This window comes from Amphibalanus amphitrite, unplaced genomic scaffold (genome assembly GCF_019059575.1).
Source record: "Amphibalanus amphitrite isolate SeventyFive unplaced genomic scaffold, NRLGWU_Aamphi_draft 000790F_arrow, whole genome shotgun sequence".
NCBI lineage: Eukaryota > Metazoa > Arthropoda > Thecostraca > Balanomorpha > Balanidae > Amphibalanus > Amphibalanus amphitrite.
In genome coordinates this window covers 101,794-128,427 of record NW_024882284.1, presented here as the reverse complement: position 1 = coordinate 128,427, position 26,634 = coordinate 101,794, and the positions used below count along the sequence as shown (strand labels likewise).

General features: G+C 49.2%; 1 protein-coding gene across 2 annotated transcripts in view; it reads right to left on the bottom strand.

Moving 5' to 3' along the window:
• LOC122366188 (monocarboxylate transporter 2-like) overlaps positions 1-26,634 on the bottom strand; it is a 90,184-nt gene that overhangs the window by 1,413 nt on the left and 62,137 nt on the right. The window contains exons 1-7 of one of the 2 annotated variants that reach the window (XM_043338146.1): positions 16,047-16,562; positions 3,678-3,863; positions 3,169-3,316; positions 2,746-2,887; positions 1,198-1,332; positions 793-915; positions 162-420 (exon numbers count right to left, since the gene is read on the bottom strand). In XM_043338146.1, the coding sequence (XP_043194081.1) occupies positions 162-420; positions 793-915; positions 1,198-1,332; positions 2,746-2,887; positions 3,169-3,316; positions 3,678-3,863; positions 16,047-16,377 (1,324 nt within the window). In that variant the 5' untranslated portion in view covers positions 16,378-16,562. Of the gene's footprint in view, positions 1-161; positions 421-792; positions 916-1,197; positions 1,333-2,745; positions 2,888-3,168; positions 3,317-3,677; positions 3,864-16,046; positions 16,563-26,634 lie in introns of those variants that run through there. The other variant, XM_043338145.1, reaches the window with a different exon arrangement.

Genomic DNA, 26,634 nt, shown 5'->3' with positions numbered 1-26,634 from the left:
CGTCTGGCGATAAGGCTTCGATGTTATTTAGACAAAGACGCGATTTTTTTTTTATTCAAACGTAAAAAGCGAATCCATAAAAGAAGACAAAACAAGACGTCGCGTAGCTCAGGAGCAATAAAGCACCAGTGGCGGATTCTCATCCTAAATCTTCAACTAACCTGTGACGGGCGCTCCCAGCAGCACAGGTATCGCCTGGCTGCCCTGGACGAAGCCCCACGTCTTGGCGAAGTTCCTGGCGCGGACCTTCTCATACGTGCACATCTTGAGGCTGTACTGGAAGCCGCCGTAGAAGATGCCGTAGAGCCAGGCGAAGAGGACGTAGCCGCTGTAGCCCTGCACCGCGGGCAGCGCCAGCAGACACATACCGCAGACGAAGGAGGACGCCTGGTACAGGTACTGACGGCTGATGTGACACTCCTGTCGGAGAACAGAGCCGGAGTGAGTGGTGCTTCACTGACAAATGCAACCGATAGAAGAGCTGTCGGTAATCGGTACAATTAGGAGTTCGCATACAGATCAAAGGCCGAAACTATGACCGAAGGTCTGCGCAGGCCATCACATCCAGAAGCAGCTAAGGTATTGGTAGAAAAGTTTGGAACTGTTTAGTGTTTGAAAAAATCAAGGTAGAAATTTAGGAAGTTTGCTATGCATTGTACGGTCGAGTCAAAATACAAAGGTCATGACTTCGCACTAAAAATCAATGTATCTGCTTGTGATAAATTAAATTTTCAATGTCTCTTATAACTTTTAGGCACGTATCCTGACAAACGGAACTCACGGAGACCGCACCTGATTGTTTCTGACGACCACGAACCCGAAGGCGCAGCAGCCGAGTGTCCAGCCGAGCCCCAGGTAGGTCTGTAGAAGCAGCACCGAGTCCTCGCTGATGCCCTCCTGACGGGCCTGCTGCGCCTGAGGTCAAAGGGTCAGGGGCTCACTATTTCATACGAAGGCCCAGCAACGTACGACAATGTTGTAAAATGTCGTCGATATATCTTGAGGGAAAGTTTTCATAGCATACCTTGGCTAGTATCCAAGCAATGGCATTTAAAAGTAAAGTTTATTTATGGTGCTATTTTCAAAACATGCCGTTTTGCCTGGTCCCAATGTTATTATTTGAAACTGTAAATTAACCCTGCAATAGGTAGCGCATCGCATCCTCTCAGGCAATACATACACCTAAAATACACATACGAGATAGATGAGCGGGGTATGTAGGCCAACGGAGCTGAGGCTCGCCGAGAACAGCAGCATCCGCACCGTCCGCGACTTCAGCATGGACACGTCGAAAAACGGCGGCTTGTCGTCTATCTTTGTTTTGCCTTTCACCTGAAACGAACAGCACGAATGATGATGTGTATGATGTATGGATTCAACAGCCTGAAAGGTAGTGATGTCACTTGCACCAATTGCAATGACACAAGTCCCCATCCTTTTTCTGTGTCGCTACCTCACCTTTTTCTTGTATGTATGTAGGAACATCTTGCAATCATCCATGAACACATGGCTATTATGATTCGCGCGTCAAAAACAATCGATGGGAACTGGGAACAGACACTCATGCACACAACTACATACAATCCGACACCTATTCACCGCCGTTTTGACGCTCGAGCAGGTGTTTACGGAGGTTCTGTGGGAAGAGTCTGGGCCCCATCTCACGGAGCGCCTGCGGTAGCGCGTTATACGCAGTGACAGCTGAGTACAGGAAACGTCTGCTCCCCGACTCCGTGTGTATCGTTGGCCTGTCTAGCTGGTCCGCCTGTCTGGTTACACGGCCGTGAACATCGCCCCGAGTCACCAGACTATCGTACAATGTCTCCGGCTGGCCATTGGATAAAATTCGCTTTAACAGGGTCAGCGAATGGTACTGATGCAGATTCTTCGCTGTCAGCCACTCCAGATCTTTCAGCACGTCACTGATATGATCGAACTTGCGACGGCCCGAAATAACACGCGCACCGTAATTCAGCAGTTTCTGCAGTCGTACCATTTGTGTGCTACCACATACACCGTACACACTGATGCAATACCGTACCAACGAGACAACGAGCGCCTGCACAACAGTGGAGAGCGTGTCTCGTGGGAGCGCGTGCCTGCTGTGACTCAGTCCGCTGAGTAGGCCGGTACAACGTCGTACAACGTCATCTACATGCACCGAGAATGTGATATTCTGGTCAAAAACTACGCCAAGGTTTTTGACTGAACGGGAGCCGAGAATCGTGCCCATAAACTGTAGGTACTTGAATTTGAGGCAGCCTACGGAGATTTTGACATGTTCCAATAACTGTCAGCTGTGTTTTGTTTGCGTTAACTTTATCCCGTTCTTCCCGCACCACAGTGAAAGGGCCGAAAGATTCTGCTCCAGACTGCGAACCAGCGCACCACTGTCCCGAGGCTTGCCGAACACAGCCATCTGCACATCGTCGGCGTACTGCACGAGGCACTTATCATGCACGGTGTCTACATCGAGGTACAAAGGCATATCTGCGGCGTATATCGAGTACAGCAGAGGGCCCAGCGTGGATCCCTGGAATGTGCCTATTGGGTTCAGGAGCGGCTGCGACAGCGTGCGGACTCCAGCTAGCGTGCCGGTAATGAGTACTTGTTGATAGTGGTCTGACAAATAACTCTCAAACCAGCGCACATCGACATTGTACAGAGAGAGTTGGAGCGTTTGAGCGTTCTTGGAGCGCTTGAGATGGAGGATGGCCGGCCCTTTCCTCTGGGTCGTTAGCTCACCTTTTTCTTGGAGTGTTTGAGGTGTAGGATGGCCCTCCTCTGCGGGTGGTACAGCGACGCCGACCGGTAGAAGGTGCCCAGGAGGAAGGTGAAGACCACGGCGCCGGTGACGGCCTGCAGACCCAGCCGCCAGCCCAGCGACCTGCCGAGGGACGAGCAGAGAAACAGGCAGAGAGGACGTCAAGATGGAGAAACATACATCCTAAAACGCATAACGGTCGTTCAACATTACAGTAATTTGCGGAAATCTACTTAAGTTCTGAAGTGAATCATTAGTTCCTCAGAAATTAATTGCAGTAGCCCTAACGATGCCAGTTGAAAATATATTTCAAGTGTTGACGACCGACTTCGTCAACTTTCAACGTACGTATTGGTCAAATTGATTGTCCAGAGAGACGTCACTGAATCCACCTATCCACTCACTTGATGGTGCCCTGGATGAGGGCCGACATGATGGCGAGCCCGACACCACTACCGGACATGACAATCGTCTCGACCAGCTCCCGTCGCCGTTTGAAGTACTGGCCCACCATCAAAGTGGAGGCGTCCCGGGTCATGGAGACACCCACCGCTGCAGGGAGGGGCGCGAGGTAATGACGACACTGAGTACTCGGAGTAAGGCGAAGCAACGGTGAACACTGAACCCACACACAACGCGAACGGCAAATTCAGAGTCATGTTACTGAGTTTGTCGATTTCATAGAAACTTTGGAATTCAACGAGCGCAGCTTTAAAAATAGCCGGATGGAAAGGTCGTATCTGACATGTGATGCCAAAAGTGGACTTCAAGTAAATATTAATCTTCAATGCATATTGCTTACCGATAGATGGCTTTGACCTTTAGACTGTTTAGGTTATCTATAAGTAAGAACAGTACTGGTTTAGATGTCTGCTTTTAGGGCCTTGGGTTTGACAGTAGGTACTCGGCTTACCGAATATGGTACCGTACGAGATGAACAGCTGATGGAACCGGGAGGCGAAGGAGGTGAAGAGGAGTCCGAGGGCGGCCACCAGTCCTCCGAGGACAGCCGTCAGTCGGGTGGACTTCCTCCGGCAGATGGCGATTGTCAACGGCGAGAGGAGCCACGACAGAGCCATCGAGAGCGCGCCCAGCCAGCCTGCGGACGGGGGACCGGCGCGTCAGATTGTGGACTTGGAGCAGTCAGCGGGGACTGGGAGATTGGGAGCTACTTACCATTCCATCACGGGGTAGTCGGTGTGGAGATCAATGGGTCAGCTGTAGGTCAATCAGTGGGGCTACCCATAAACTGTGATCCGTGGCGAGTGGGTATCACCAGGTCAGCTCAAGCCGTGGACAGAAAGATCACCTTACCAAAGCCCTAAATAACAATGCTCGTATCGTTGCGGTTAAGAATCTGTTTTACAAATAAGGGGGTTCATCATATTTTATCGCTGTCCTTGTTTTTCTACATATATTTAAAGTGAGATAAATTAAGAAGATATATGCATAGACCTCTGTACACCGTCGGAGACAGAGGTCTATGATATATGTTATTTCTTAGGCATTTGCGTTCAAAGCTTATTTAAAAGCTGAAAAAATATAACATATCCACTCGATGAAGCCACACCACCAAAAGAAAGTGACGAAAAAACTCTGTCAAATCATTTGTTTACAATGTTCAGTGAGACAGTGATCTTGCCGCAATCGCGGAAGATTGAGGCTCAACGTCGGTGATAACATGATCATCGATCATCGCCTCCCGCCAGGCTCGGAAGACTAATGATCAGTAAACGGTCCCCGGTTTGGCACCCATATTCTGGGCCGTCGACCGATTAACTGTCTTTTCTTAATGCGACACATGCTATCAGTTGGTGGCTTGTCATCACACATCGATCGCTCTCGGCAATGAACGGGTTGTACATATAGGATGTAGCTATGCTATAGCAGAAGACTGATGTAGCTTAGCATGCATACATCCTTCATTTTTTTTTTTAAGCGCCCATTAAACGCGTTCAGGAAATGCTGTAATAGGCGGCTGGGGGAACAAACTTCGACATATAAGAATCTTATCAGACGCGGTGATATTATGTCACAATGGAGATACATGGATGAGCAATGCAATGCATTTATGGTCAGTGGTCTCCTACGCTGCACGATCGGGTGACTATAAGGACTGTACCGGGAGTTCCTAAATAAACAGTCGTATTGAAAAGCTGTATATTATCAGCATGGAAGGCATGACAAAAACGAATCACTTTCTAACATACACAATAGTCGATGCCATTTCACGTGATACCATCTTCTTTTTGCTGTCTTTTCATTTGCGGCCACAGAGGACGTGTTCCAGATGAGCCCCCTCTCACTCCACACACAGCTCTGCGCGTCGCCGAGCGGACTCCACCGCAGCCCGGCAGATCTCTGGCCGCACTCGGCGCACCGCGGACGACACGGCCCTCTTGAGGTCATCTGTGGTTCTGGGGTTGCTTTTGTAGACCTGTAACTTCAGGTGACCCCAGAGAAAGAAGTCAAGTGGGGTCAGATCCGGAGAGTGCGGGGGCCAGGTCCGCACCTCTCTGCGGGAGATAACCCGCGAACCGAATCGGTTCCACAGCCATTCTCGAGTCGCAACAGCCGTGTACGCCGAGGCTCCGTCTTGTTGGAACCATTGTTGGTCCATCAGCTGCCTGTCTCCACCCAGCCGCCTGTTCAGCGCAGTCCAGAACTTGGCTAGGACTTGCCGGTAGCGCTGAGCGTTGACGGTGACAGACTCCCCAGCGTCGTTCTCAAATCAGAAAGGTCCGATGATGCCACTGCTGCTCATTGCACACCAGGCTGTGCACTTCACACTGTGCAGAAGGGCTTCCGCGACCAAATCGGGTGGCTCCGTCGACCAGAATCGAAAATTATGGGAGTTCACGCGGCCATCCATATGAAAATGGGCCTCGTCGCTGGACCAGATTCGGTGAAGGAACTCATTGTCCTGCTCGCAATTTCTCAAAAACCAGCCGCTGTAAAGAAGCCGTGACTGTTTGTCGACTTTCGACAGTGCTTGGTGAACGGAGACCTTATACGGGAACAGCTGAACGTCGTTTCTGGCCAAACGGTGAGCGGTGGTTTTGCTACAGCCCAGTTCCTGGCCCAGCCGTCTGAGCGATTTTTGTGGGCTCCTCTGGAGAGCTTCTCGTGCCTTTTGGGCGTTTAGAGGCGTCCTCTTGGTTCTTTTTCGGCCACATTTACCCTTTTTTACGTTCTCCACACTACCTCTTGCCAAAAACTTCTCAACTATACTTAAAATGACGGTTCTTGATGGCACTTGGGTCCTTTTGAAGTGTCGGCGTAGCTTACGTTGTGTTGCAACGATCAGGGGCGGCGCCACGGGTTTTCGATAGGGGGGGACGGGGACGGGGGCTTGCCTGACCGAAAATCCCAAAAGTAGGATTTTCGTAAAAGTAGGACAAAAGTAGAAAGTAGGATTCCCAAAAGTAGCAAAAGTAGGATTTCCTAGATACTGATTGTGTATGCAAAAAAAAAAAAAAACGAGGCACGTAACGCCGCGAAACCTGGCAAAGGCCAAAACACATCCAATGGTGCATCCCGATTCCAAACTTATCCTAGGACACCTAAGATCGATCACCTTTTCAAGCATCCTTGCCTCTAAATCAAAATTTGCAGTCTTGCCAACTCAAAGCTGGTTACCTACAAGCTGCGAATTGCTTAGGTATGAGTAGCAGTGCCAACTATATTCCTACGTTTCGTACTTTCAAATTTTCGATCTTACGTCTGGTCAGCTTCATGGCTTCACCATTATATGCCATGAAGCTGACCAGACGTGGTCAGCTTCATGGCAATGTCTTCTGCTCTGACAAGTGCGCCAAAACTGCAATATAATTTCAGAATCATGACATCACCACCTGATCCATATGCAACGGGCAGGGTGCAGCTAATGGCTAGCCGTCAGTGGTCATGTCATCGGTGGTCACTCAAAAGGTCATGCTAGGTCATGGAAGGTCACCAGCCGTTATTTGATCACACTTTCTGATGGATTTTTCTTTCCAAGAGCTTCGCGGGAAAAACGAGCGCATGCACCGTTGAAAAAAATTGAGTGAGAGGGTCTTAGGTCCGGCGACATCTGCAGGTGAAATGCCCCAGGGTAGGATTCCGGTCCTTGTTGATAAGCTTCGTCAAAAATGGCAGTAGAGCTGTGATGTCGGCACCATTCTGTTCGTCATGATCGAGCTGGCACGACCTGCATCGTTCTCATATTCACCCTCCAGTCGTAACAACTACAGCAGGGATTGGCAAATGGCGGGGCACCCCCTTTGGGAGGTAATGAAGGTCTCTGGAAACCTCATCCCTCATCTCTTTAGCATTAGTGGCTCTCCTTATGGAACAGGTTTTTTGACTGGTCTGTTTCACCCCAGAATTCAAAGACTAGTCAAGGTAAAACCGAGCGCACCACAGTGAGCACAATTTGATAACCCGCGCCCTGATGGGGGGGGCCATTTTGGCCCCCCCCTGTGGTTTTTCTTAAATAGCGAGAAAACGGCGGCGCGCAGCGCCGCCAAATTTTGGGTACCTTACCGGGCATCAATTTGACACCTTCACACAAAATTTCAAGTCACAGGTCACCTCAGGTCAGGAGTTATTGAGGTCAAACTGAGGTCATGTTCGAGCAAAAATGAGCAAAAAACATGACATCTTGAAACGCTCACCAATTCTACAGCTAACAAGCAATTTTAAAGTTCTTTATGTGGTTGTGTAGAGAAAAGACGGCGCTACAAAACTGCTATCTCGGATTTTCGAAATTTTGGGATTTTGACCCCCAAAAATCAAAAAATTGATTTTTTTAGAAAAACTCAAAAATTTTCCAAAAAATTTTCGAATTTCGAAAAAACCGGAATATATGTGATAGTCCCTGCGCTCTTCGATATACATACCAAATTTTAGATCGATACCTCTTTTTTTTGGCCAAGTTATAGCGAAAAAACTGTTAAAAATTGATGACGTCAAATTTTTGAACTCAATTTTTAGCAATTCTAGACCTCGTAGCGCAAAACGGAGACCACCATTGAACTCCCCGTGACGAGCTGCATCGAATCGATACCCATTTTATGCAAAAATATCAACTTTGAAATTTGACCTAATTTGACCTGACCTTGACCTGACCTTGACCTGACCTTGACCTGACCTTGACCAAAACGTGACCTAAGCTGGCCCTGAAGTCTGTCTGACCCACATAATCGCATTTGTCATGTAAAATGGACCATAAAACATGTATCACACGACACTTTCATATTGTGACCCCCCCAGTGACCTGACCTCTGTGACCTGACCTGGTATCAGTGACCTCAAATAGCAAAATATGTGTTTGAAGAACATTTCTTCATCGATGATTTTCAATGAAATGCATTTTACTCGATTTTACAACGCATTTCTTGAAATGCCTGTAAACGGTGAAAATTCGACCTTTGACCTGACCTGTGACGTCATCGGTTTGACCGAGGTCAATGAAATTGGGTCACAAGGTAGTTCCCCGCTGGGGCTATCCAACACCGTTTACCGCTTGTCGCTATCTTGCGTGGTTCTCGAGATCTGAGGGGGGGCCAAAATGGCCCCCCCCCCCATCAGACCGCGTTGCTCGGCAGACCCCATCTGGGCGCGGGATAAGCTGGTGTATCTCAATTTTCATGTAGAACCTTTCACGTATCACGTACCTAAAACCCTTTCGTGCACTCATGCAAAAGCAACTGCCATGTTTCAACAGCTGGTAATGGCATTTTCACAGCCACTGACGTAAGAAGGGGAGGGGAGGGGGCTCGATTAGACCCCCAGCCGTTCGGCCGCCGACTGAACTTAGTTTTGCAGAAAAAACGAGTGCTATCGAACCCCTTGACGAGAGGGAGCCGATGCTACCCAAGTATAAGGTCTTGGGCTACTGCGTGGTTTTTTGGTCCTGCCTGTGATCTATCCGATCACTTCTCCCCACAAGTGCTGGGGTTAAATGGCATAGATTTCAAATGGTTCCTGTGGTAGAACTGCCATGCTTGAATTTGATAATTAGGAATGGAAAATATCCAATATCCATATAGTAACGGATATCTATGGAATTTCAGTAAGCTTGGTTTTGTCGGCAATGTTGTCTGGCAGTGGAATGGGGAGGTAATAACCCTGCCTGGCGCCCCAAGGGGGGGGGGGGGTGGGCACGATCCCCGAGGCCTTGCCGATCACCTTATAACTACAGGCATCACAGCTCCACACCTTTTGCAGATGGCCAGGACCTCCTGCGATACATCCCAACAGCAATCTTTATTCAGAATTTGCCTTGATTAACCAACGATGCATTAAATGCGACGGATAACTCTACAGTGCATTATTATCAACTATTGAACGGGCCTCGCCGATAGGGGGGTACTGTACCCCCCTAACTTTCGATAGCGGGGGACCTGTCCCCCCCCGTCCCCCCCGGTGGCGCCGCCCATGGCAACGATTGACTTTGTCTCAAAATAGAAATGTACTATTTTTGTTTTTATGTCTGTACTATACGGCTGCATGATAGAAAGTGATTGATTTGGGTATGAAATAAAATGGCATTGCACGTGCTATCATCACGTGCAATTTGACTGTTGTGATTTTGTTAGTTGACGCCACTAGAGGCAAAAATAATTCGACTGTTTATTTAGGAACTCCGGTATTCGGCGAGGTAAGTAATACGTCAGACACCCAGTCGATGGAGGCAGGCTTTTCGATGGGGGTAAGCAATATTTAACAGATAAACAGGTAGGTATATCAAATTTTCAGCCAATCCGGATCTTCAGATATTCATGAAGCCTTGAGGAGGCTGCATCAACCCCATCCCCAATGCCTGCGAGGGTTAACACTTCAGAAATGTCGAGCCATCACAGCACCGCCACGATACGGCCTAACTGTGCGGTGATAAGGCCGTTACGGTCGTCTGGGCCGACGGAATGGCTGCATGCGGCCGAGTCCCGACCGCCGGCCGTCTCTGCTGTCTGACCGACCCGCCGCCGTGAGATAGGGCTGGCTCTCCCAGTGTGCCCCGGGCGGTGTCGATGCCGTAACTCTGTCATCCGCAGACCCCTCCAGACGCTGTGGGAGCCCCCCCCCCCCCCCGGGGCCCCCAAACAGGCGGTTCAATAGGCTGCTGGATTGGTGAGAGTTGGATTTAGCAGACGAATATGCGATTCCGTGTAGTCCCTTTCATGTAAAATTTCACGTATATATCAATATGAACTAAAATTGTTTATTGTTTGTTGTGTTTGCTTAATCACGGCACCTACAAAATACAATACCTATTATTTGCTAAAACATATAACTTGCCTCTCGTGATATTACTTGTTATTGAATCCGATATCGACGTAGTGTCGTTCTAATGATTATTCATCGTATTCGTTATTTCGGAACCAGAGTAACCGAGAAAACGAGGGGGAAAACGGAACGTTAACCAAATCCATTACGAATACGCTAAGGAAAGGCCAGACACAACAGTAGCGGCGGAACACCTTCAATTAAGCCGGGCACTGCCGACTTTTGGTCCCATTCTTTTCATGCAACGCCCATAGGGCTGATGTTAAAATGCCCAAATCACAAGGGGCACGGTGCCCCGGTGCCCTCCCCGTTCCGCCGCCCATGAGACACAACATTTATAGTAGGCAACGGTGCACACACAACCTCAATTTATTCAGAGTTGACGACGGCTGCACACGCCACACCAGCATGCACTCGTTCCATATGTAAATACGCAGACATGACGCTGTTGTTTAGTTCAGGGGGTGATTTTGTATCACTGAGTATTCATTATTTATACGGACAGTTCAATTCCCCGTGCCGGGCCGGGGGTGTTTGAACACCCCCCTGCGGTTTTTCGCAGATATCTCAAAAACGGCGGGGCATTTTGGCACACCTGTTCGTGCATCTTTTCCGCACGTGAAAATTTCAGACCCAGGCAGGGGCGTCGCCACGGATTTTTGAGTGGGGGGGTCGGGTTTCTAGTCTTCACCCGATGGGTAGGGGTGTTTTTTTTTTTGCCACACTTCCCAGTTTTGTGCGTGCGTATATGTGTGTGTGCGTGTGTAACAAATCGGCGCGCAGCGCCGCCAAATTTGGTATAACCTGTTAGGTAGGTATACCTACCTACATCACTTGCGTAAGAATTATCACTGGTCACTTAAGGTCAGGTCGCCATGTCAAGTTCAGTTATACGGTATACCTCTATAAAAACTTTCCCATCTCGCCATTCTTGTAGCTTTTCTCCCATAACTTCGAAATTTGGTACACTGTATAGGTACCTAATGTATGGGGTTATACGTGTCAGCAATTCATGATTCTAACTGAGGATTTACATCTATGATCTGAAGGCAGGTCAAATACGTGACCTCATCATTAGAAAATAATGAGAAATTAGAAAAGGCACGAATGCCTCCTGCTTTGAAAAAGTTCGTCAGAAACGCAAAATATCTTTGGAGCCATGACAAATCAGCTCATCATTGCCACTTGCCAGGGACAGGATGCAACTTATGGCGAGTGATGACTCGAAAGGTCATTAGTGGAAATGTCCATCGATGGCCACCAGCATTTTTTTCTACAACTTTTGACGAAGACGCGGTAGAGCGATGACAGCACCTGGAAGGTGTTCACTGTTCAGCTCAACAACACGGATCCATTCATATGCAGCAGGAGGTCCTTTTTCGATCAGGACATAACGTTGACCTGAGGTCGTTTTAACGTTAATTCTGAATGGTCAAATTTTAACTCATGTGACGCGTCTCAAAGAGATCAAGACGGTGGTGACAAGACAACATATGAACATACCATACAAATTCACGGAATCGAAAGTTATTGCAAAGCAGATGTTTCGGCAGAATCTGTCCAGTTAGCTGTTTGCCTTCTTATGGGCCAAACATAGACCTGAGATGAAATCTAACGCGAAGCTAGCGAAAGAGCGTTAAAAGAGCTATCGAATAGTTTTCTGCTTCACTGTAGCCCTTCTATTGGTGGTTTCCCAGTCGCTAACGTATAACGTATACTAAACTAACGCTGAGGCATGCTTTCGACCCTTGATCGATCTACAGGTTTGCGGAAAAAAGAGCATGCTGCCCGTGACGAGAGAAAGCCGATGATACCCATTTACAAGTTTTCGGGTCATCTCAGGACTCAGGTCATCGCCAATAAGTAGAGAAACTCGGGACCTGCTAGAACTTAACGAATGTAAGTTGTGATGGTTTTTCGAGGTTCTGATTACGAATGTTATCTTAGTTTTGAACGAAGATGATGACTCCATGCATTTTGGGGTAGATCAGGTCAGGTCAGATCGACCAGTACCTAATAGTGGATGACCACCACCGATTGCTTCCTAGCATGTTATATGAATAAGCAACACAACTACTTCTTAAATGTTCAGATGGGCGCTAAGTTCAAAATCAGCTCCAAAAACTACCCTATCAATTAAAAGCACGTTATGAAAAAGTGAACTAAGGTCATCTTTATTTGAATCAGGGATATCGATTTATTTTAAGTAGGTGATTAACTCGAGCGCACCGGAAGTTTTGTTGCAATCGGCTCCTTTTTGCGCGACTTCTTTGCGAAAGCCCGAGACGGTTCCATCTGACTCCCTTTCCCCTACATGTGCACTGTATAGTCTCTCTTGAAAGTATCGCGACTCTGAGGGAAGGCGCCACCTGTCCCAGCCGCGGTTGAGCGGAAAGGTTTGAGAGCCGCTGGTAGCACTGACCGAAGTCTGACACGCGGAGGCAGCCGGCGCGGCGGGGCGAGGGGAGTGGTTGCGGAATGCGGATTGCGGAGGGATAGGGGGAGGTGGCAGTCGCCATCCGGTAACTTGTGGTGGCAGCTAAGCATGTGGTCAACGGAAGCCACCCTACTCGCAGAGGATTTGTTTAGATTTGTTTCATTGCAAAGTTAGCAATTTGACTCGTCATCGGCACGACTGTCATATTTTTCTGGGGAGGGGGGGGGGGTAAAATCCGGAAACTCGTGCGCATATACCCAAAAAATCATCAGTTGCACCCGCTAACAGAATGCATCCGTGCTTGCACATGCACTCGTAAGCGGTTTCAAAAACAAGAATTATCTCTCTAGCCAGTGCGCCAATTCGCTGTCTAGCCATTTAGTCCTGTATTTGAAGTTCTCTCTTTTTAATGAGCCGGTTAGTGAACGGCGACAAAAAAGAAAAGAAGTGCTGTTCAGTCATGTTCTTTTTAAAACTTATCTGATGCCAGGCTTCCCCCCCCCCGCATGACCTGTTTACGTCATTCAGAAGGCCTCATCACAGTTAGGGTTATGGCGGAACTTCGCTTCGTTGTGATTTTACGCGTCACGCACACTGAGTGATTGGCGCCCAGTAAGGCACACCCTTGGGCACACCAATGAGCGCCCGGCTGGTGAGCCCAAGAGGCACAGGTATCCGCCTGGGGCGGTGGACGGGGTCAAAAGAGAGCGATACGAGAATGACCTTTGGCCGGCCTCCGACTGTTTTGACCCAGTTGTCAGCCGCTGGGGCCTGCGTCATATAGCAGTTTTCCTTCTACCGCTGGCGTGAAATCGTGTTACAGCGTACTTTTTATGATACAGGCCATGACCTCCCTACTGGGGTCCTCAAACTGAATGGAACAGTTCGCTGAGCCGCCGCAGCCCAGGACGCGATACTTTCAAGAGAGACTATACAGCTAGTTGTGACGGTAGCCATGGGGCTGAGGCTAGTTTGTAGTTTTGTAGTTAGGTACTGATCCGACGAATCGACTGCGACCATTTTTTTTAAACGATCAGACGAACGCTCGGGGCAGTTTTGGCGCGTCCAATCCTTTGAGGGATAAAAAGGTATACTAGGATGGGGGCTACTTAAAAACATTGTTGTGCTGGTGTTCCCCGCCCACAGCTAATTGACCTTTAGGTAATTGGCTAATTGGCTTTAGGGAGCTCTTGAAGCGATTTTGAATCTGATGTATTTGTTGGTGTTGCTGACGCCTGCTTCACTGACATAAAAGCTAAAAAAGCATACTCAGCATCGCAAAAAGTGGGGGGGTCGACACCCCCAGTTTTCAAGAGTGGGGGGGTCACGACCCCCCCGACCCCCCCGTCGGCGACGCCCCTGGACCCAGGTCACCTTAGGTCAGGCCACCAGGTCACGCCAAGTGGCCTCACCTCATAAAAAATAAGAATGCTCGTCAAAGCTACACCCATTGATCGATTGCCTTGAAACTTTCAGCCATTGATTAGAGCAACATTATCTATAATAATAATAATAGGTACATGTTTATTTCATACCATAAGTGGTACATATAGGTAATACACTAAAACAAACACACGCAGACACACCACCAAACAACCAATGCACAAACCAGGTGCTCTTTCCTCAGAGAGATGCACTGGTCATAACCCGCGCCCAGATGGGGTCTGCCGAGCAACGTGGTCTGATGGGGGGGGGGGGGCATTTTGGCCCCCCCTCAGATCTCGAGAACCACGCAACATAGCGACAAGCGGTAAACGGTGTTGGATAGCCCCAACGGGGAACTACCTTGTGACCCAATTTCATTGACCTCGGTCAAACCGATGACGTCACAGGTCAGGTCAAAGGTCGAATTTTCACCGTTTACAGGCATTTCAAGAAATGCGTTGTAAAATCGTGTAAAATGCATTTCATTGAAAATCATCGATGGGGAAATGTTCTTCAAACACATATTTTGCTATTTGAGGTCACTGATACCAGGTCAGGTCACAGAGGTCAGGTCACTGGGGGGTCACAATATGAAAGTGTCGTGTGATACATGTTTTATGGTCCATTTTACATAACAAATGCGATTATGTGGGTCAGACAGAATTAATGGCCAGCTTAGGTCACGTTTTGGTCAAGGTCAGGTCAAGGTCAGGTCAAGGTCAGGTCAAATTAGGTCAAATTTCAAAGTTGATATTTTTGCATAAAATGGGTATTGATTCGATGCAGCTCGTCACGGGGAGTTCAATGGTGGTCTCTGTTTTGCGCTACAAGCTCTAGAATTGCTAAAAATTGAGTTCAAAAATTTGACATCATCAATTTTTAACAGTTTTTTTTTCGCTATAACTTGGCCAAAAAAAGAGGTATCGATCTAAAATTTGGTATGTATATCGAAGAGCGCAGGGACTATCACATATATTCCGGTTTTTCGAAATTCGAAAAAAAAATTTGGAAATTTTTTGAGTTTTTCTAAAAAAATCAATTTTTTTTTATTTTTGGGGGTCAAAATCCCAAAATTTCGAAAATCCGAGATAGCAGTTTTGTAGCGCCGACTTTTCTCTACACAACCACATGAAGAACTTTAAAATTGCTTGTTAACTGTAGAATTAGTGAGCGTTTCAAGATGTCATGTTTTTTGCTCATTTTTACTCGAACATGACCTCAGTTTGACCTCAATAACTCCTGACCTGAGGTGACCTGTGACTTCAAATTTTGTGTGAAGGTGTCAAATTGATGCCCGGTAAGGTACCCAGAATTTGGCGGCGCGCAGCGCCGCCGTTTTCTCGCTATTTAAGAAAAACCACAGGGGGGCCAAAATGGCCCCCCCATCAGGGCGCGGGATAATACACGGTTGCGTCGCTCCACAACTAATCTTTCTATGTGTGAAACAAAAAATTGAATAGATCTGGCGACGAAGTGGCACGCGGGTTAACACATACCGGAAATCACCACCACGCTGCAAACAAGCTCGAAACGGCCCCAATGCCTGTCGGATCGCCAGGGTACTCAGACATTCTATTAATGGCAAATGAGAGAACGTCAGATGATGTCCTGAATAGGAACGTGAACATTGTAATGAAATATGCAAAAGAGAGATGTAGGCCATGGCCATTGGCCAACTTGATCAAAACGTCCCTTCCCCCCCCCCCCCCAATATTAAATAGTAATACAGCGAAGCCTAGCGCCCGTAGGCATTATCAGCTCAAGCTTCGATAATGCTCGCAACATCATCAACATTCTCACATCGACAAATTCAAGATTCAATATAAAGCGTCGAAATTATTAGCACATTGCGTTACTTTCCGTCAGCCAGCTCCTCTGACTACTGAGGATTTTGTGTCCTCCCTGGCCCAGAGTCCTTTCTGGCCCTGTGTCCTCCCTCGCCCGATGTCCTCTGGCTAAGGGTTCCCTCCTGTTATTGTGTCCTCCCCTGACCTGGTGTTCTCCCTTTCCTGACCGTCCTCCCTGGCCTCCTACCCTCCCTGAGCATATTCGCTTCCCTGGTCGTCCCTGACCCAACCCTCACTGGCCCAGTGTCCTCTAACTTATTGTCTTTCTTGCCCCGACATCCTCCGCAGTCCTTTGCCAACTCACCGAGGGCGGCGGCCGTGGGCCTGAACTCCTGCTGCGCCGGTCCGGCCAGCACGCCGTAGCTGCCCTGCAGGCCGTGCACCAGCAGGTTGGAGAGTGCGTGGCAGAGCACTACCACCCAGCCCCAGCCGCCCTCCGGGTAGTAGTTCTGCGCCATGGTGGCGGTGACGGTTCGCCGCGAGCACGGCCGCGCCGGCCGCCGACAGCCCCCCGCCTCGCTGGCCGCCTCCGAGTCCAGTCCCGAGTCGAGGCCGACGCAGCTCAGCCCGCCGCCCACCAGAGAGGGCAGCGAGGCCGAGCGGGCCAGCCGCGGGTCGGCCAGACCCCACTCCATGGCGGCAGGTCTCCCGGCGACGCTGGGCCAATCCCTCGCCGAGAGGCAGCGGGCGGTTCTTGAGCACTAGTGCGCTGTCTTGGGTGAGGTCATCGTATTTCTTTCAGACGTTCGATTTTTATTGCCTTGGCTTTTACGGTGAACATGTTTCAAGGCAATATTTTCTTGATGCTCTTGATTTGGTGTTTGATCATTCCATATCCAGGCTTATATTGTTTCAATGTCAATATGTCAATATCAATATTGTCTGACAATTCAGAAGATTATGCAGTCGTTTTCATGTTGTTGTGCCTTTCCAATCTCCCACAAAATTGCAGATATTATGAACGAAAACAGCGTTACCGTTCTAATAGAATTAAAACTTTGTTGTAACTGCCACCCGTATTTTACGGCGCCTCCGGCCGCACTCTAAGCACGGTAGGATAAAAAGTGGCACTATGGCGGCACCATCTTGAAAACTGCTGAACGCTAAGTACGGCAATTTCTCTTGTTGACCGGCGCCATTTTTTTATACACCGGTAACAATGGGATACTAGCGATACGGAAACAATCTATAGGCCTAAGGCACATTTTTCTAAAGATCATACCCTATGGAAGTTATAAATTTTCCGTTTATATTACCTGATGTTCTGTTGACCTTATCGTGTAAACCTGTTGGGAATCGTTATAAAATGCACGATAACCAATGTATGCCGAATTACCATAAGTTGGTAATTCGGCATGCCATCATAATTTGGTAGTATTCACTGACCATACTTTGGGATTGTTGGTGTAATAGCCGACTTCCGAGCACACTGCCTCCAAAAGATGCAAAAAGAAGATGGGTTTTCATTGCATGAAACATTCTATATTTGCTAATTATTTCCTTTTTATGTGGTTAGTTTGCTTTATTTGAACTTCCCTTGCTAATTTCAACACAAAAATAATGCGTACCCAAATACTTGTTCGTATGGAGTGGCGTGTTAGGCGTGGGCAATCAATCTGGCCACGAAAATACCCCCACATCAGACCATATCAGGTTGACACAAGTGCGCGCATCTCATCACCGCTGTTGCCGCCCGGCGCATCTCCCGCCGTCCTGCTTTGTCAACAGTCTCATCCCCTTCCGGGCCGCGCATTATTGGACCATGTCTTACCCGGCCATCGGCGGCAGTGCTGATCGCCGGGCCGTCGGCGACCGCCACCGGCGCGCCTATCGACGGACTACCCCCGCCGCTGGCGACGCCTCGGGCTACCGTCGATTCCGGCGTAAAACGAAGAGACATTGGCGGGCGATCGTCCCCGACGGCACCCCCTCCTCTGCGTGCGAGGGGGAGGGGTAACGCAGTCGTCGGAACGACATCGGTTTCGGAGAGAGAGGAGGTTGTTTATTTGATGGCAAAGCGATTTCGTCGAGATTGGTCAATTTCCGTTAGTTGGTGTTTTGCAAATGCGGAAGAAAGAGACGAAAATATCACATTTGTTGTGATCTCGGTGAGTAAAATGGAAGGGTGATGTGGATACATCGACAACTTCCAAAATCATAACCCAGGCAGCTTTGGCCAAAATATCTTTTTTTACGATAAATCCACTATAATGATATAGTTGGAAGAAATAGGGTACAGAAATTAACAAGAGATGATAATAAGACGAATAAAGTATCGTGTACCAGGTACCACCATGACCATACCCAGCCCTTGATACCACCCACCAGCCCCGAGCATGGACCATGGCTGCGAGGGCTCATAACGTAACCGAAATCGGTTGACCCCTGACCCCTGGTAAAGCCATGTGGGGCGATGTTTTGTGATCAAGGCAGTACTCGCGGTCCACTAAGCACTGACCGGGATTGGACTCGGTCGGGGGCAGAGCGGTTATTTTACGTCACCACGTGGTGTATAAACCAGCCGAGACCGATATTCTCCGACGCTTTCCGGCACCGGGAGCCGATATTGCTACTATTCACGGTGAACTGTGACCCACCCAACTTCACGGGCTTGAGCCAAGTAAGTGGAACCTTTTTAGATTCCTACCCAGACTCAACAGCCGGAAATCCCACAAAATGAGTTCGCTTTGGGTTAAATGATTCAAATGAAACGTTTGGGAATTTATTGGTATCTGGAATTCAATGCAATGCATTTTGCTAATGATAAAGTGGCAAAATGCACATATGTTATAAGTGCGTTTATAGGCGTACGGGCAATGCCGTAGATTAAGATATCTAGGCCTCATAATTTGTCACATGCAATGATATAGCAAAAACAGCGCACTGGTGGATCCAGGGCATTTCAGGGGTAAATGCTTTTCCCACGCCTAAAATCTATGCAAATTCGCCTTTTTTGTAGAATAGAAAGAAACTGAACGATTTCTATTAAGAAAACGTTTTCTTTAACCCGCGAGTTGCTGGGGGGGGGGGGGCGTTAAACGCCCCCACTTTTTTCGCCGGGCCATAGCATAAAAACGGCGCGCCGCAGGCGCGCCAAATTTTGGGTACCTGTAGGGAATTGATCGAAGTGTATTGTGACAAAGTTTCAAAAAAATCGGTCGGAAAATTTTTGAGATATCGAGGTTTTAGTGACGTCATGATTTCTGAGTTTTCGACCAAAAACGGCATATGTTCAAAAAATCATATAAAATCACAGAATAGACATACAGACATGCCGTAAACGCCATTAGACTGCCAATACCATGATCAATCAAATGGCTATCTTCGATTATTGATTATGGTTCCGCATTTTCCATAATCTTGAACTGAATCTTGGCAATTTTTCGTGACTACTTCACGACCGTGATGCATGCATTTCTTAAATTGAACTTTTTGAGCCAAACACGTACACATATGATAAAATGAATGTCACCATCGTGTTCTACGCCCCAAATTACCTATGAAACATGTGTCACAGGCTGCGAATATCAGTTTTGATTTTCGGGGATATGTGCCTACCCGGTTGACCTGACCTTGACCCTGACCTATGCTTGACTGACCCCTACATGGAGCTGACACTCTTGTAGGCCTTATATGATGGATTGTGCGCCGTTTTAACAGAGTTTATGACGAGAGGCGCCCATTGCGAAGTCCTGAAGTCCATGCTACTGAAAGCCCGATTTCAGGTGTTTGACCTGACCTTGACCCGACCTGTGACCTCAAAATTCAACTTTAAAGTATTCATCTGAACCGTCTCGTCGCGTTCTTTCGTTTGCCGCCTCGTGCGTTTCGCTGCGCCTATTGGTTCTCGAGTTATCGGCTGGGGGCGTTTAACGCCCCCCCCCCCAGCAAATGGTGGGTGGCGAAATACCCCAGCAACTGCCGGAATCTGCTCAGCAGTGCATAAGGAATCACATTCGATGACCCTTCTTCATTTGAAGAAATCTTTTTTGGCCGGACTGCCCCGCATTGGCCGAGAGCGCCTTTTTTATCCACCTATGAAATAACGTATCCATTTTCTGGATACTGGCGCATCCATTTTCTGGATACTGGCGTATCCAGAAAAGGCTCTTGGACGTTGTGGAGAGAGGACATCCCCAAAAATGCTCTTACTTCTAAAATAACTCAATGGAGTTCGATTCTTTACGCATTACTGTGCAGTTTTAAACAACCTTTTCCTCATAACAGTCGTTTGCTTTTTTAGTTTAGTAAAATACAAAACTTAAATTTTCGTGGATTTCGGGCACCACAAGGGGAGGAGGACATTTGCCCCAACCCTCCACCCGTCGATTTGCCGGTGACATAGTGACCCATAAAAACACAGCAAATTTTGTTTCCAACAACTGTGCTTAATTTTTCGTCTAGGTATTCCTACTTTTATCCTAGGATTTACTAAAATAGTAACCACTGACACCCGTAACGTTACTTTTTCATTTCAAAACAAAAGAAACGAGTGTCACAAAACTTCGAGTTTAACGCCTATGCTGAAAATAAACTTAAATGCAACCCTTTGCCTATGTTGTTGATTGCTTATGTTTTAGTAGCCCCACAAAAAAAAAATACTCACATATTTTTTTAGAGCAGTTAACTCCCAACCTTCAACATAATTTTGGCACCTGACTTTTTGAGATGCTTGTGCTTTGCCTTATCAACAAAGTACAAGTTTGTTCCTCATTCATACAGCAACTTCCACCACCTTCGTGTCCGTTACAGCGATAATTAAGCGCTATTATAACTCTTATCAAGTAATTCGTTACGCCAGAGCAATGAGCATGGTGTAACAGCAGCAATCTCATCACGTCACCACTTTGTTAATCTGAAGAGGACGGGTTGATGGACGTTAATCCATGATCGCGTCACATTAACTGTCGAGTGGCCCTCGATCGATCAACCCAACAGTGTCTGAATTGCTTGATGCCTCGATCCACTCATCTACTGGATTCAATCTTTACTTGAATGGACGATTGGGCTCACTGGATTCTTCATTCACCAGCGCCTCATTATCACGGATAAAAAGGGTGTTAACTGTCACCGTTCACTTCATCGCAGTTTTGTCCAGTTTTATCCACGGTACACAATTATCCCGTCCGTGAGGTGTCGTTTGAGCCACAGTTCCTCAGCGCTCCACTCCACTGTGCGTCCCCACTAACCGCACTGACCCGCTCCGTGCCCCACACCTCAACACACCACCACTGCGGTCTCCCGGTCGGGCGCTCTGCGGTCGGCGCCACCCGGGCTGACGGGAAACTGGTGCCGATCGCACCCCGCTCCTCTCCGGAGCAGCCGCCGTGTGACCACAGCGCTACCGACTGCTCCGGGACCAGCCAGCCGCCGAGGGCTGCTGCGGTGCTGTCCGAAAATCTACCGGGAGAGGGACTCGACTTTCGGGTCATTTAATGTCGAATGTTGTTAGCTGTGGCAGGGTGTGTGTGTGTGTGTGCTTAGCTAGCGGTAAATGGTCTCACCGACCAAACAGCATAATTCTTGGATCATCCCAATCTGAACTAATCACAGTTAATATCGCCAATGATTATAATGATATTGCTGAGACCGTCCCCTTTCCACTTAGATAGGTACTTTGTTCTCCTTTCTTTTCATTTGAACAGCCCATACCTACTGCCTATTTCTACAAGAAATTCTCTTTAAAAATTAAAGATTAACCCTCGCATGTGTAGGGGGGGGGGGGGGGTCGGATGGACCCCCCCTATGGTTTTTCGCGAATAACTCGCGTAAAAAGCGGCCGATCGCGACGAAATTTTCAGTACCCTCGCATTGATCAATTTTACACCTACCCTGAAAATTTCATGACCCTGACACAAATGACCTTTGACCTGTGACCTCTTTTCCGAGACCATGTTTGGCCGGAATCGCGATTTCGCGTATGTCGGCTCGCACTAGCCGCGTGTTTGCAAGCTTTTCGTGGTTTCAAACGTTCAAACATGTGATTTGATGTTACTCCCGTGTGTGTCAAGGTCACCTGAAGGTCAGGTCAGGTCATTGACCTTTGGTGACCTCGGGTGACCTCGGGTCACTTTTTCGAGTTTTACATGTTTCTAGGCTAGTTTTTGGAGCTGAATTCGAATTTAGCAACCATTTGAACATTTACGAAGTAGTTTTGGTGACTTCGTAACATGTTACGAAGCTGTCAGAGGCGGTTGACACGTACTACGAATACCCGTCACGACGCCTACTGGTTGACCTGACCTGACCTGACCCGACCTGGTCTAAATGCTTCAAGACATCATCTGTGATAAAAACTAACACGATATTCGTGATCAGCACCCCGAAAAAACCCCTTAGCAGCCACACTTTACGACTTTCTAACAGGTCCCGATTTTCCCGACTTTGGGTCATTGACCTGACCTGGAAGGTCAACCAATGACCTAGGACCTTAAAATTGGGTATCATCGGCTTCCTCTCGTCACGGGCAACACGCTCGTTTTTTCCGCGAAGCTCTAGCTCGATCAGGGGCCAAACGGCAAGGGGGGGGGTCCAACCGACCCCCCCTACACATTAGAAGCTGGCAAACGCCGCACACATGCGAGGGTTAAATACCATTAGGCTTGTCACGATGAGTGAAGATGTAAAAACATGTTGCAATGATTGCTGAAAAGATTCCCCAAAAAGAAAAAAGCAATGAGAATGTCGAAATACGTCAGTAGGACATATGGACGAATGCCAATTTCTAAATAAAACTTCGGGTGCAGGTAAAGGCAGAAATGTCACTATCGATGGCAGAGACGCCAAAGTTAACCACTAACCTGTCAATGCCATCTGTGAAGCGGTGACCTGCTCCCCTCCTGTGACGAAAAACTTCCGTAGCACGGCGTCACACAGGCTGCCGCAGCCCACCTGAAGACCGGCAGGCACCGCGTGCAGCGCACACGCGCACCCGAGCACGCACCAGCCCCAGCCACCCTCGGGGTAATAGTGCGCGTGGATCCGGCGAACGGCCCCCTCCGGAACGTGCCGCAGAAGAGAGCGACCTCCGCTTGACGGAGCTGCGGCCGGCATCGAGAGGCAGCGTGTGGCTCGGACGCGGCGACCGGAGGCGCTCGACAACCGCCGAGAGACCTCCTCCGAGGAGCGGCGAGGGACTTCAGAGGAGCGTCGAGGGACTTCAGAGGACCGCCGGGGTCCCTCGGAGGACCGTCGCGTGGCTCCGTGGTCTGTCGCAGAGGTCAGGGAGGACCAGCGTTGTCGGTAGAGAGCTCGCCGGACCAGGACCGAAGACCCGCTGCTCGAGGATCGCGAGCTGAGACTCGTGGTAGTCGTAGATGACTGGGTTTGGTTCGGAGAAGCTCTGGTGAGATCAAATAGAGGCAACTCTTCGCTGTTGGTTTGGACTTCCGCGAAGCGATGCCGTTTGAGTTCAACAAGTTCAGCAGCTTCCGAGCGGCTCTCTTGAGCTGCTTCCTGACAGTCGACCAGCCAGCACGAGTCATCCAGTAGGTCGCTCGCGCCAATATCTGCGGTCAGCGCATGGAGAGCGGTGGACGGCACAGGGCGTCTCCCTCTGTCCATCGCACCTTCAGGCGTCACCGGTAAGCTTGGCAGCGTTACGGGCGATTCGGGATCGTCCCCGTCCGCAGACTGGGTATCCGAGTCGTCAGTGGTCAGCTGAGAAAAGTCCGCCCAGGGCATGAGCGGAATTAGGGACGACATTTCGCCTGACTGGTAGCAGGTGAGTTTGGCTGCAGTCCTCTATCTTGCATGCAAATGAAGTTGAAAAATGTTCTCAATCGGTCTCTGCCTTCTCAATGATGTATCCAGTATTTTCTTTTCCACGTGCCGTTACTTCCCGATACAATCCTTTTTATGTACGCATTTCTGTCGGCATTGACGGCCAGCTGTGGTCCACCCAGTGCTGTTTTTTGCTGCCGTTCGGCCTGCACTATTGCATCCAATAACCGTCACTGCTGTGGCTAAACACGCAGCCAATCTGACCACGGGCCCGAGTCTGCATCCTTTGCGAAGCTAGTCACTCTTTCGGTAACACCAAACGATGCTCCAACGCTCAGTCAATGAACTTATTCAATGGAAACATTTTTTCTAAGCATATAATTAATTATACGACTTATGGAGGAGCAGCTTCTGTCGGAAGACAATAAAGGAGCAGTCAAAATCAACTTTACGTAATAAATCTGAGATTTCAATAATAAATTTCAATAAGTTGCAAAATTAGAGGCAATAACAAAGCAGAACATCCGGTCCACCTTACTCCGGTGTGCTACCGCCACCGATGTTCCGAGTCCCAGCCGATGCTCCTGCTGCCACCACTGTCCTCAGTTGCCTATTGTTCCTGAATCTGACCCTGTCTATCTACACTGGCACTGCTCGACGTGTAGGGCTGCACACCTCGAGCCGAACTGTCCCCACCCGGCCTCAGGCCAGAGTCGGAACCACCGCAGAGAGGCAGTAGCGCCCGTGAGCCTCAGGAACCCCGCCGTGACCGACATGGAGTGACCATTACCCTCCGGCCCTCGGCTGGCGACCCGACCCAGAGGACAGCGTGAGGCCATCACATTGGCAGGTCACCGATCTAGTTCAGGGCTTTTAACAACGGTACCCGGTAGTGTTGGCCCCAGCGGAGAGTTGGACGTGGTTTCTAGCAAGGTGTAGTCAGCGTTGTTAGCGCTTAAGTTCAGGTTATCTCTGAATCTGAGTGATGTACCACGGACATATTGAATAGAAGCAGCAGCCCAGAGAGCATTTTTGACGCGAAATGTTGGCCAGATGACCGCTATAAAACCAATCATCTCTCGGAAACTATGCGACGTAAATACTATTGCCGTCGCACCGCCCAGCCCAACTATGACAGTAATATGCATTGAAGGACGATTTGCAACTGGGCGTTGCTATTTCTTATGCTATCTTACATCAGGCGCAACAAACAGCAGCTCATTAGCGAAGCCCGTCAAGAACCGACGTGTATTACACCGATAGTGTTCTGACCCGAAACCGTTCTCTTCCGAGGGCCGCCCATCGATCTCATCACCTCCCCTCCCCCGCCCCCTTGATCGGCGTCACATGGTGTGACGTCACGGCAGCGGGCGGCCGGGCGGCCGGCGATATTTCCAATTTGACCGCATGCAGGCCGGCTGGTGGAGGTATAGCTCAGCTTCGTGCAGGAAAATGGCGTCTGCCGAGCCGCGGCACCCGACTCCTATCTGAGCTGGGCTCAGCCGGTGCCACGGTATTCGCTGTCTAAAGCTCTCGTCTCGACCAGGGCCCTATCCTTCGACTCCCATGAACTGAACTTCAGTTTGAACGTTATACACTCGTCACGAGCAAAGACCGCGCCTGCAGGGGCCAGCTCAGAAGCCGCCTCCATAGCTCAGCAGTGTTCAGACACCCCGCGGAGTGATGGCGCTCGTACACACTGTCGGTCTGTATTGATGTGGGCGCTGCTGGCAAATTTGCAGCCTTGCCGCCGGCCGAGGAGCCATGATCTGTTGGCGCTAGGCGGTCCGTGTGTCACGGAGAGGGCTCTGCATGTTACTGCAGTGAGGGCGGAGTGAGATTCAGATCGAGTGGCGGAGATTGCGGCGCTGTATAGTAAGGGCGCTAGGTCAGCGATGATGACGCCGGCTCATGCTGTGCGGGTAGTTGATGGGATGCAGGAGCGGCAATAACTGTGATTGCGGCTTCGCACGTGTGATAGTAGAAAGCCTTGTGTGGGACAGGTGATGGTGCACAGATGAAGAAGTGTTATGCTGGTGGCCCGTGATTAGTTTCACACAATCTCTCGAGGAAGATATAAACTGTAATTGTGCTATTTGTCATCCATATCATATCAGCAAAAATAAGTGCACCGATTGCGGCGATCGTTTAGAAATCTTTCCATTGCCTAATGGATCGAGGTATTGAGGGTCGATATTGAAACGAGTGGCAGAAAGCCCTCCTAACCCGCGCCCCAGTGGCGGTCTCAGCCAACTTCGCCCTAGTGCACTGAAAACAAAATGACACAAAAAACGACTAAAAACGCACAAGCAGAGTGTGTTAACTAGGCTTTCTTGTGTACCCTGCATCATGCATTTTTTGACCCGTCGCAGACGTGTCAATTTACAAATGTGTTAACCCAGTCGTGTTGTATCCTAAAACACAATATCATTGTGTCTTCAACACATAAGGCTTGTGTGAATGTGGTGACTATTGTTGCCGGGGCGCAGTTGAAGGGGCTTTGGCTTTGGCTGGACAGGCTAACTGCCAAAGCCGGGCCCCGAGTGAAATCGGACGCTCGGGTGCGGTCAGCGCTGAGTAACCGGCCGGCCGACCCATACCGTCAGGGCTGCGCACGCGGCCGGCCGACCCATACGAGGCCGCCGACCCATACACGATCTGACGTTGCGCCCGGTCGGCCGCTCCAGGGTCGAGGGGTAAACACGTCACGTGGACGGCTCAATCAGAGCACCAAGTGATGATGCCCGCAATTGGAGAACTACTGCATTATGCAGTTTTTTTTTTGGGGGGGGGGGTTAGGCCTTTTCGGTCGACAAGACCATTGCAGAGCCGGAAGGATGATAGGAATTAGGGGGAGACATTAGTCTGGGCAGGCACCCTAGTGAGTCGCCGGGGCTGAGCCCGTCCAGATGACGGGCCACCCAGCCCCAAGGCACTCACTGCACCCGGCTACGGGGTGCGCTCCCTCGGGAGCAGCGGTGCCGCTCCAAAGGACCAGCCCGCACGAGATTAAGTTGCCTGTCCAGCCCGGAGGGGGTTGTGGCGTGGAGGAGAAGGATTTCAGTATCCTGAGGATAGAAGCACGGATAGGTTGATTATGCAGTTGTCCAGACCACCGGGATAAATTTAAACCACCGATTTTTTCAAATATATCCTATATAGACCGAGGA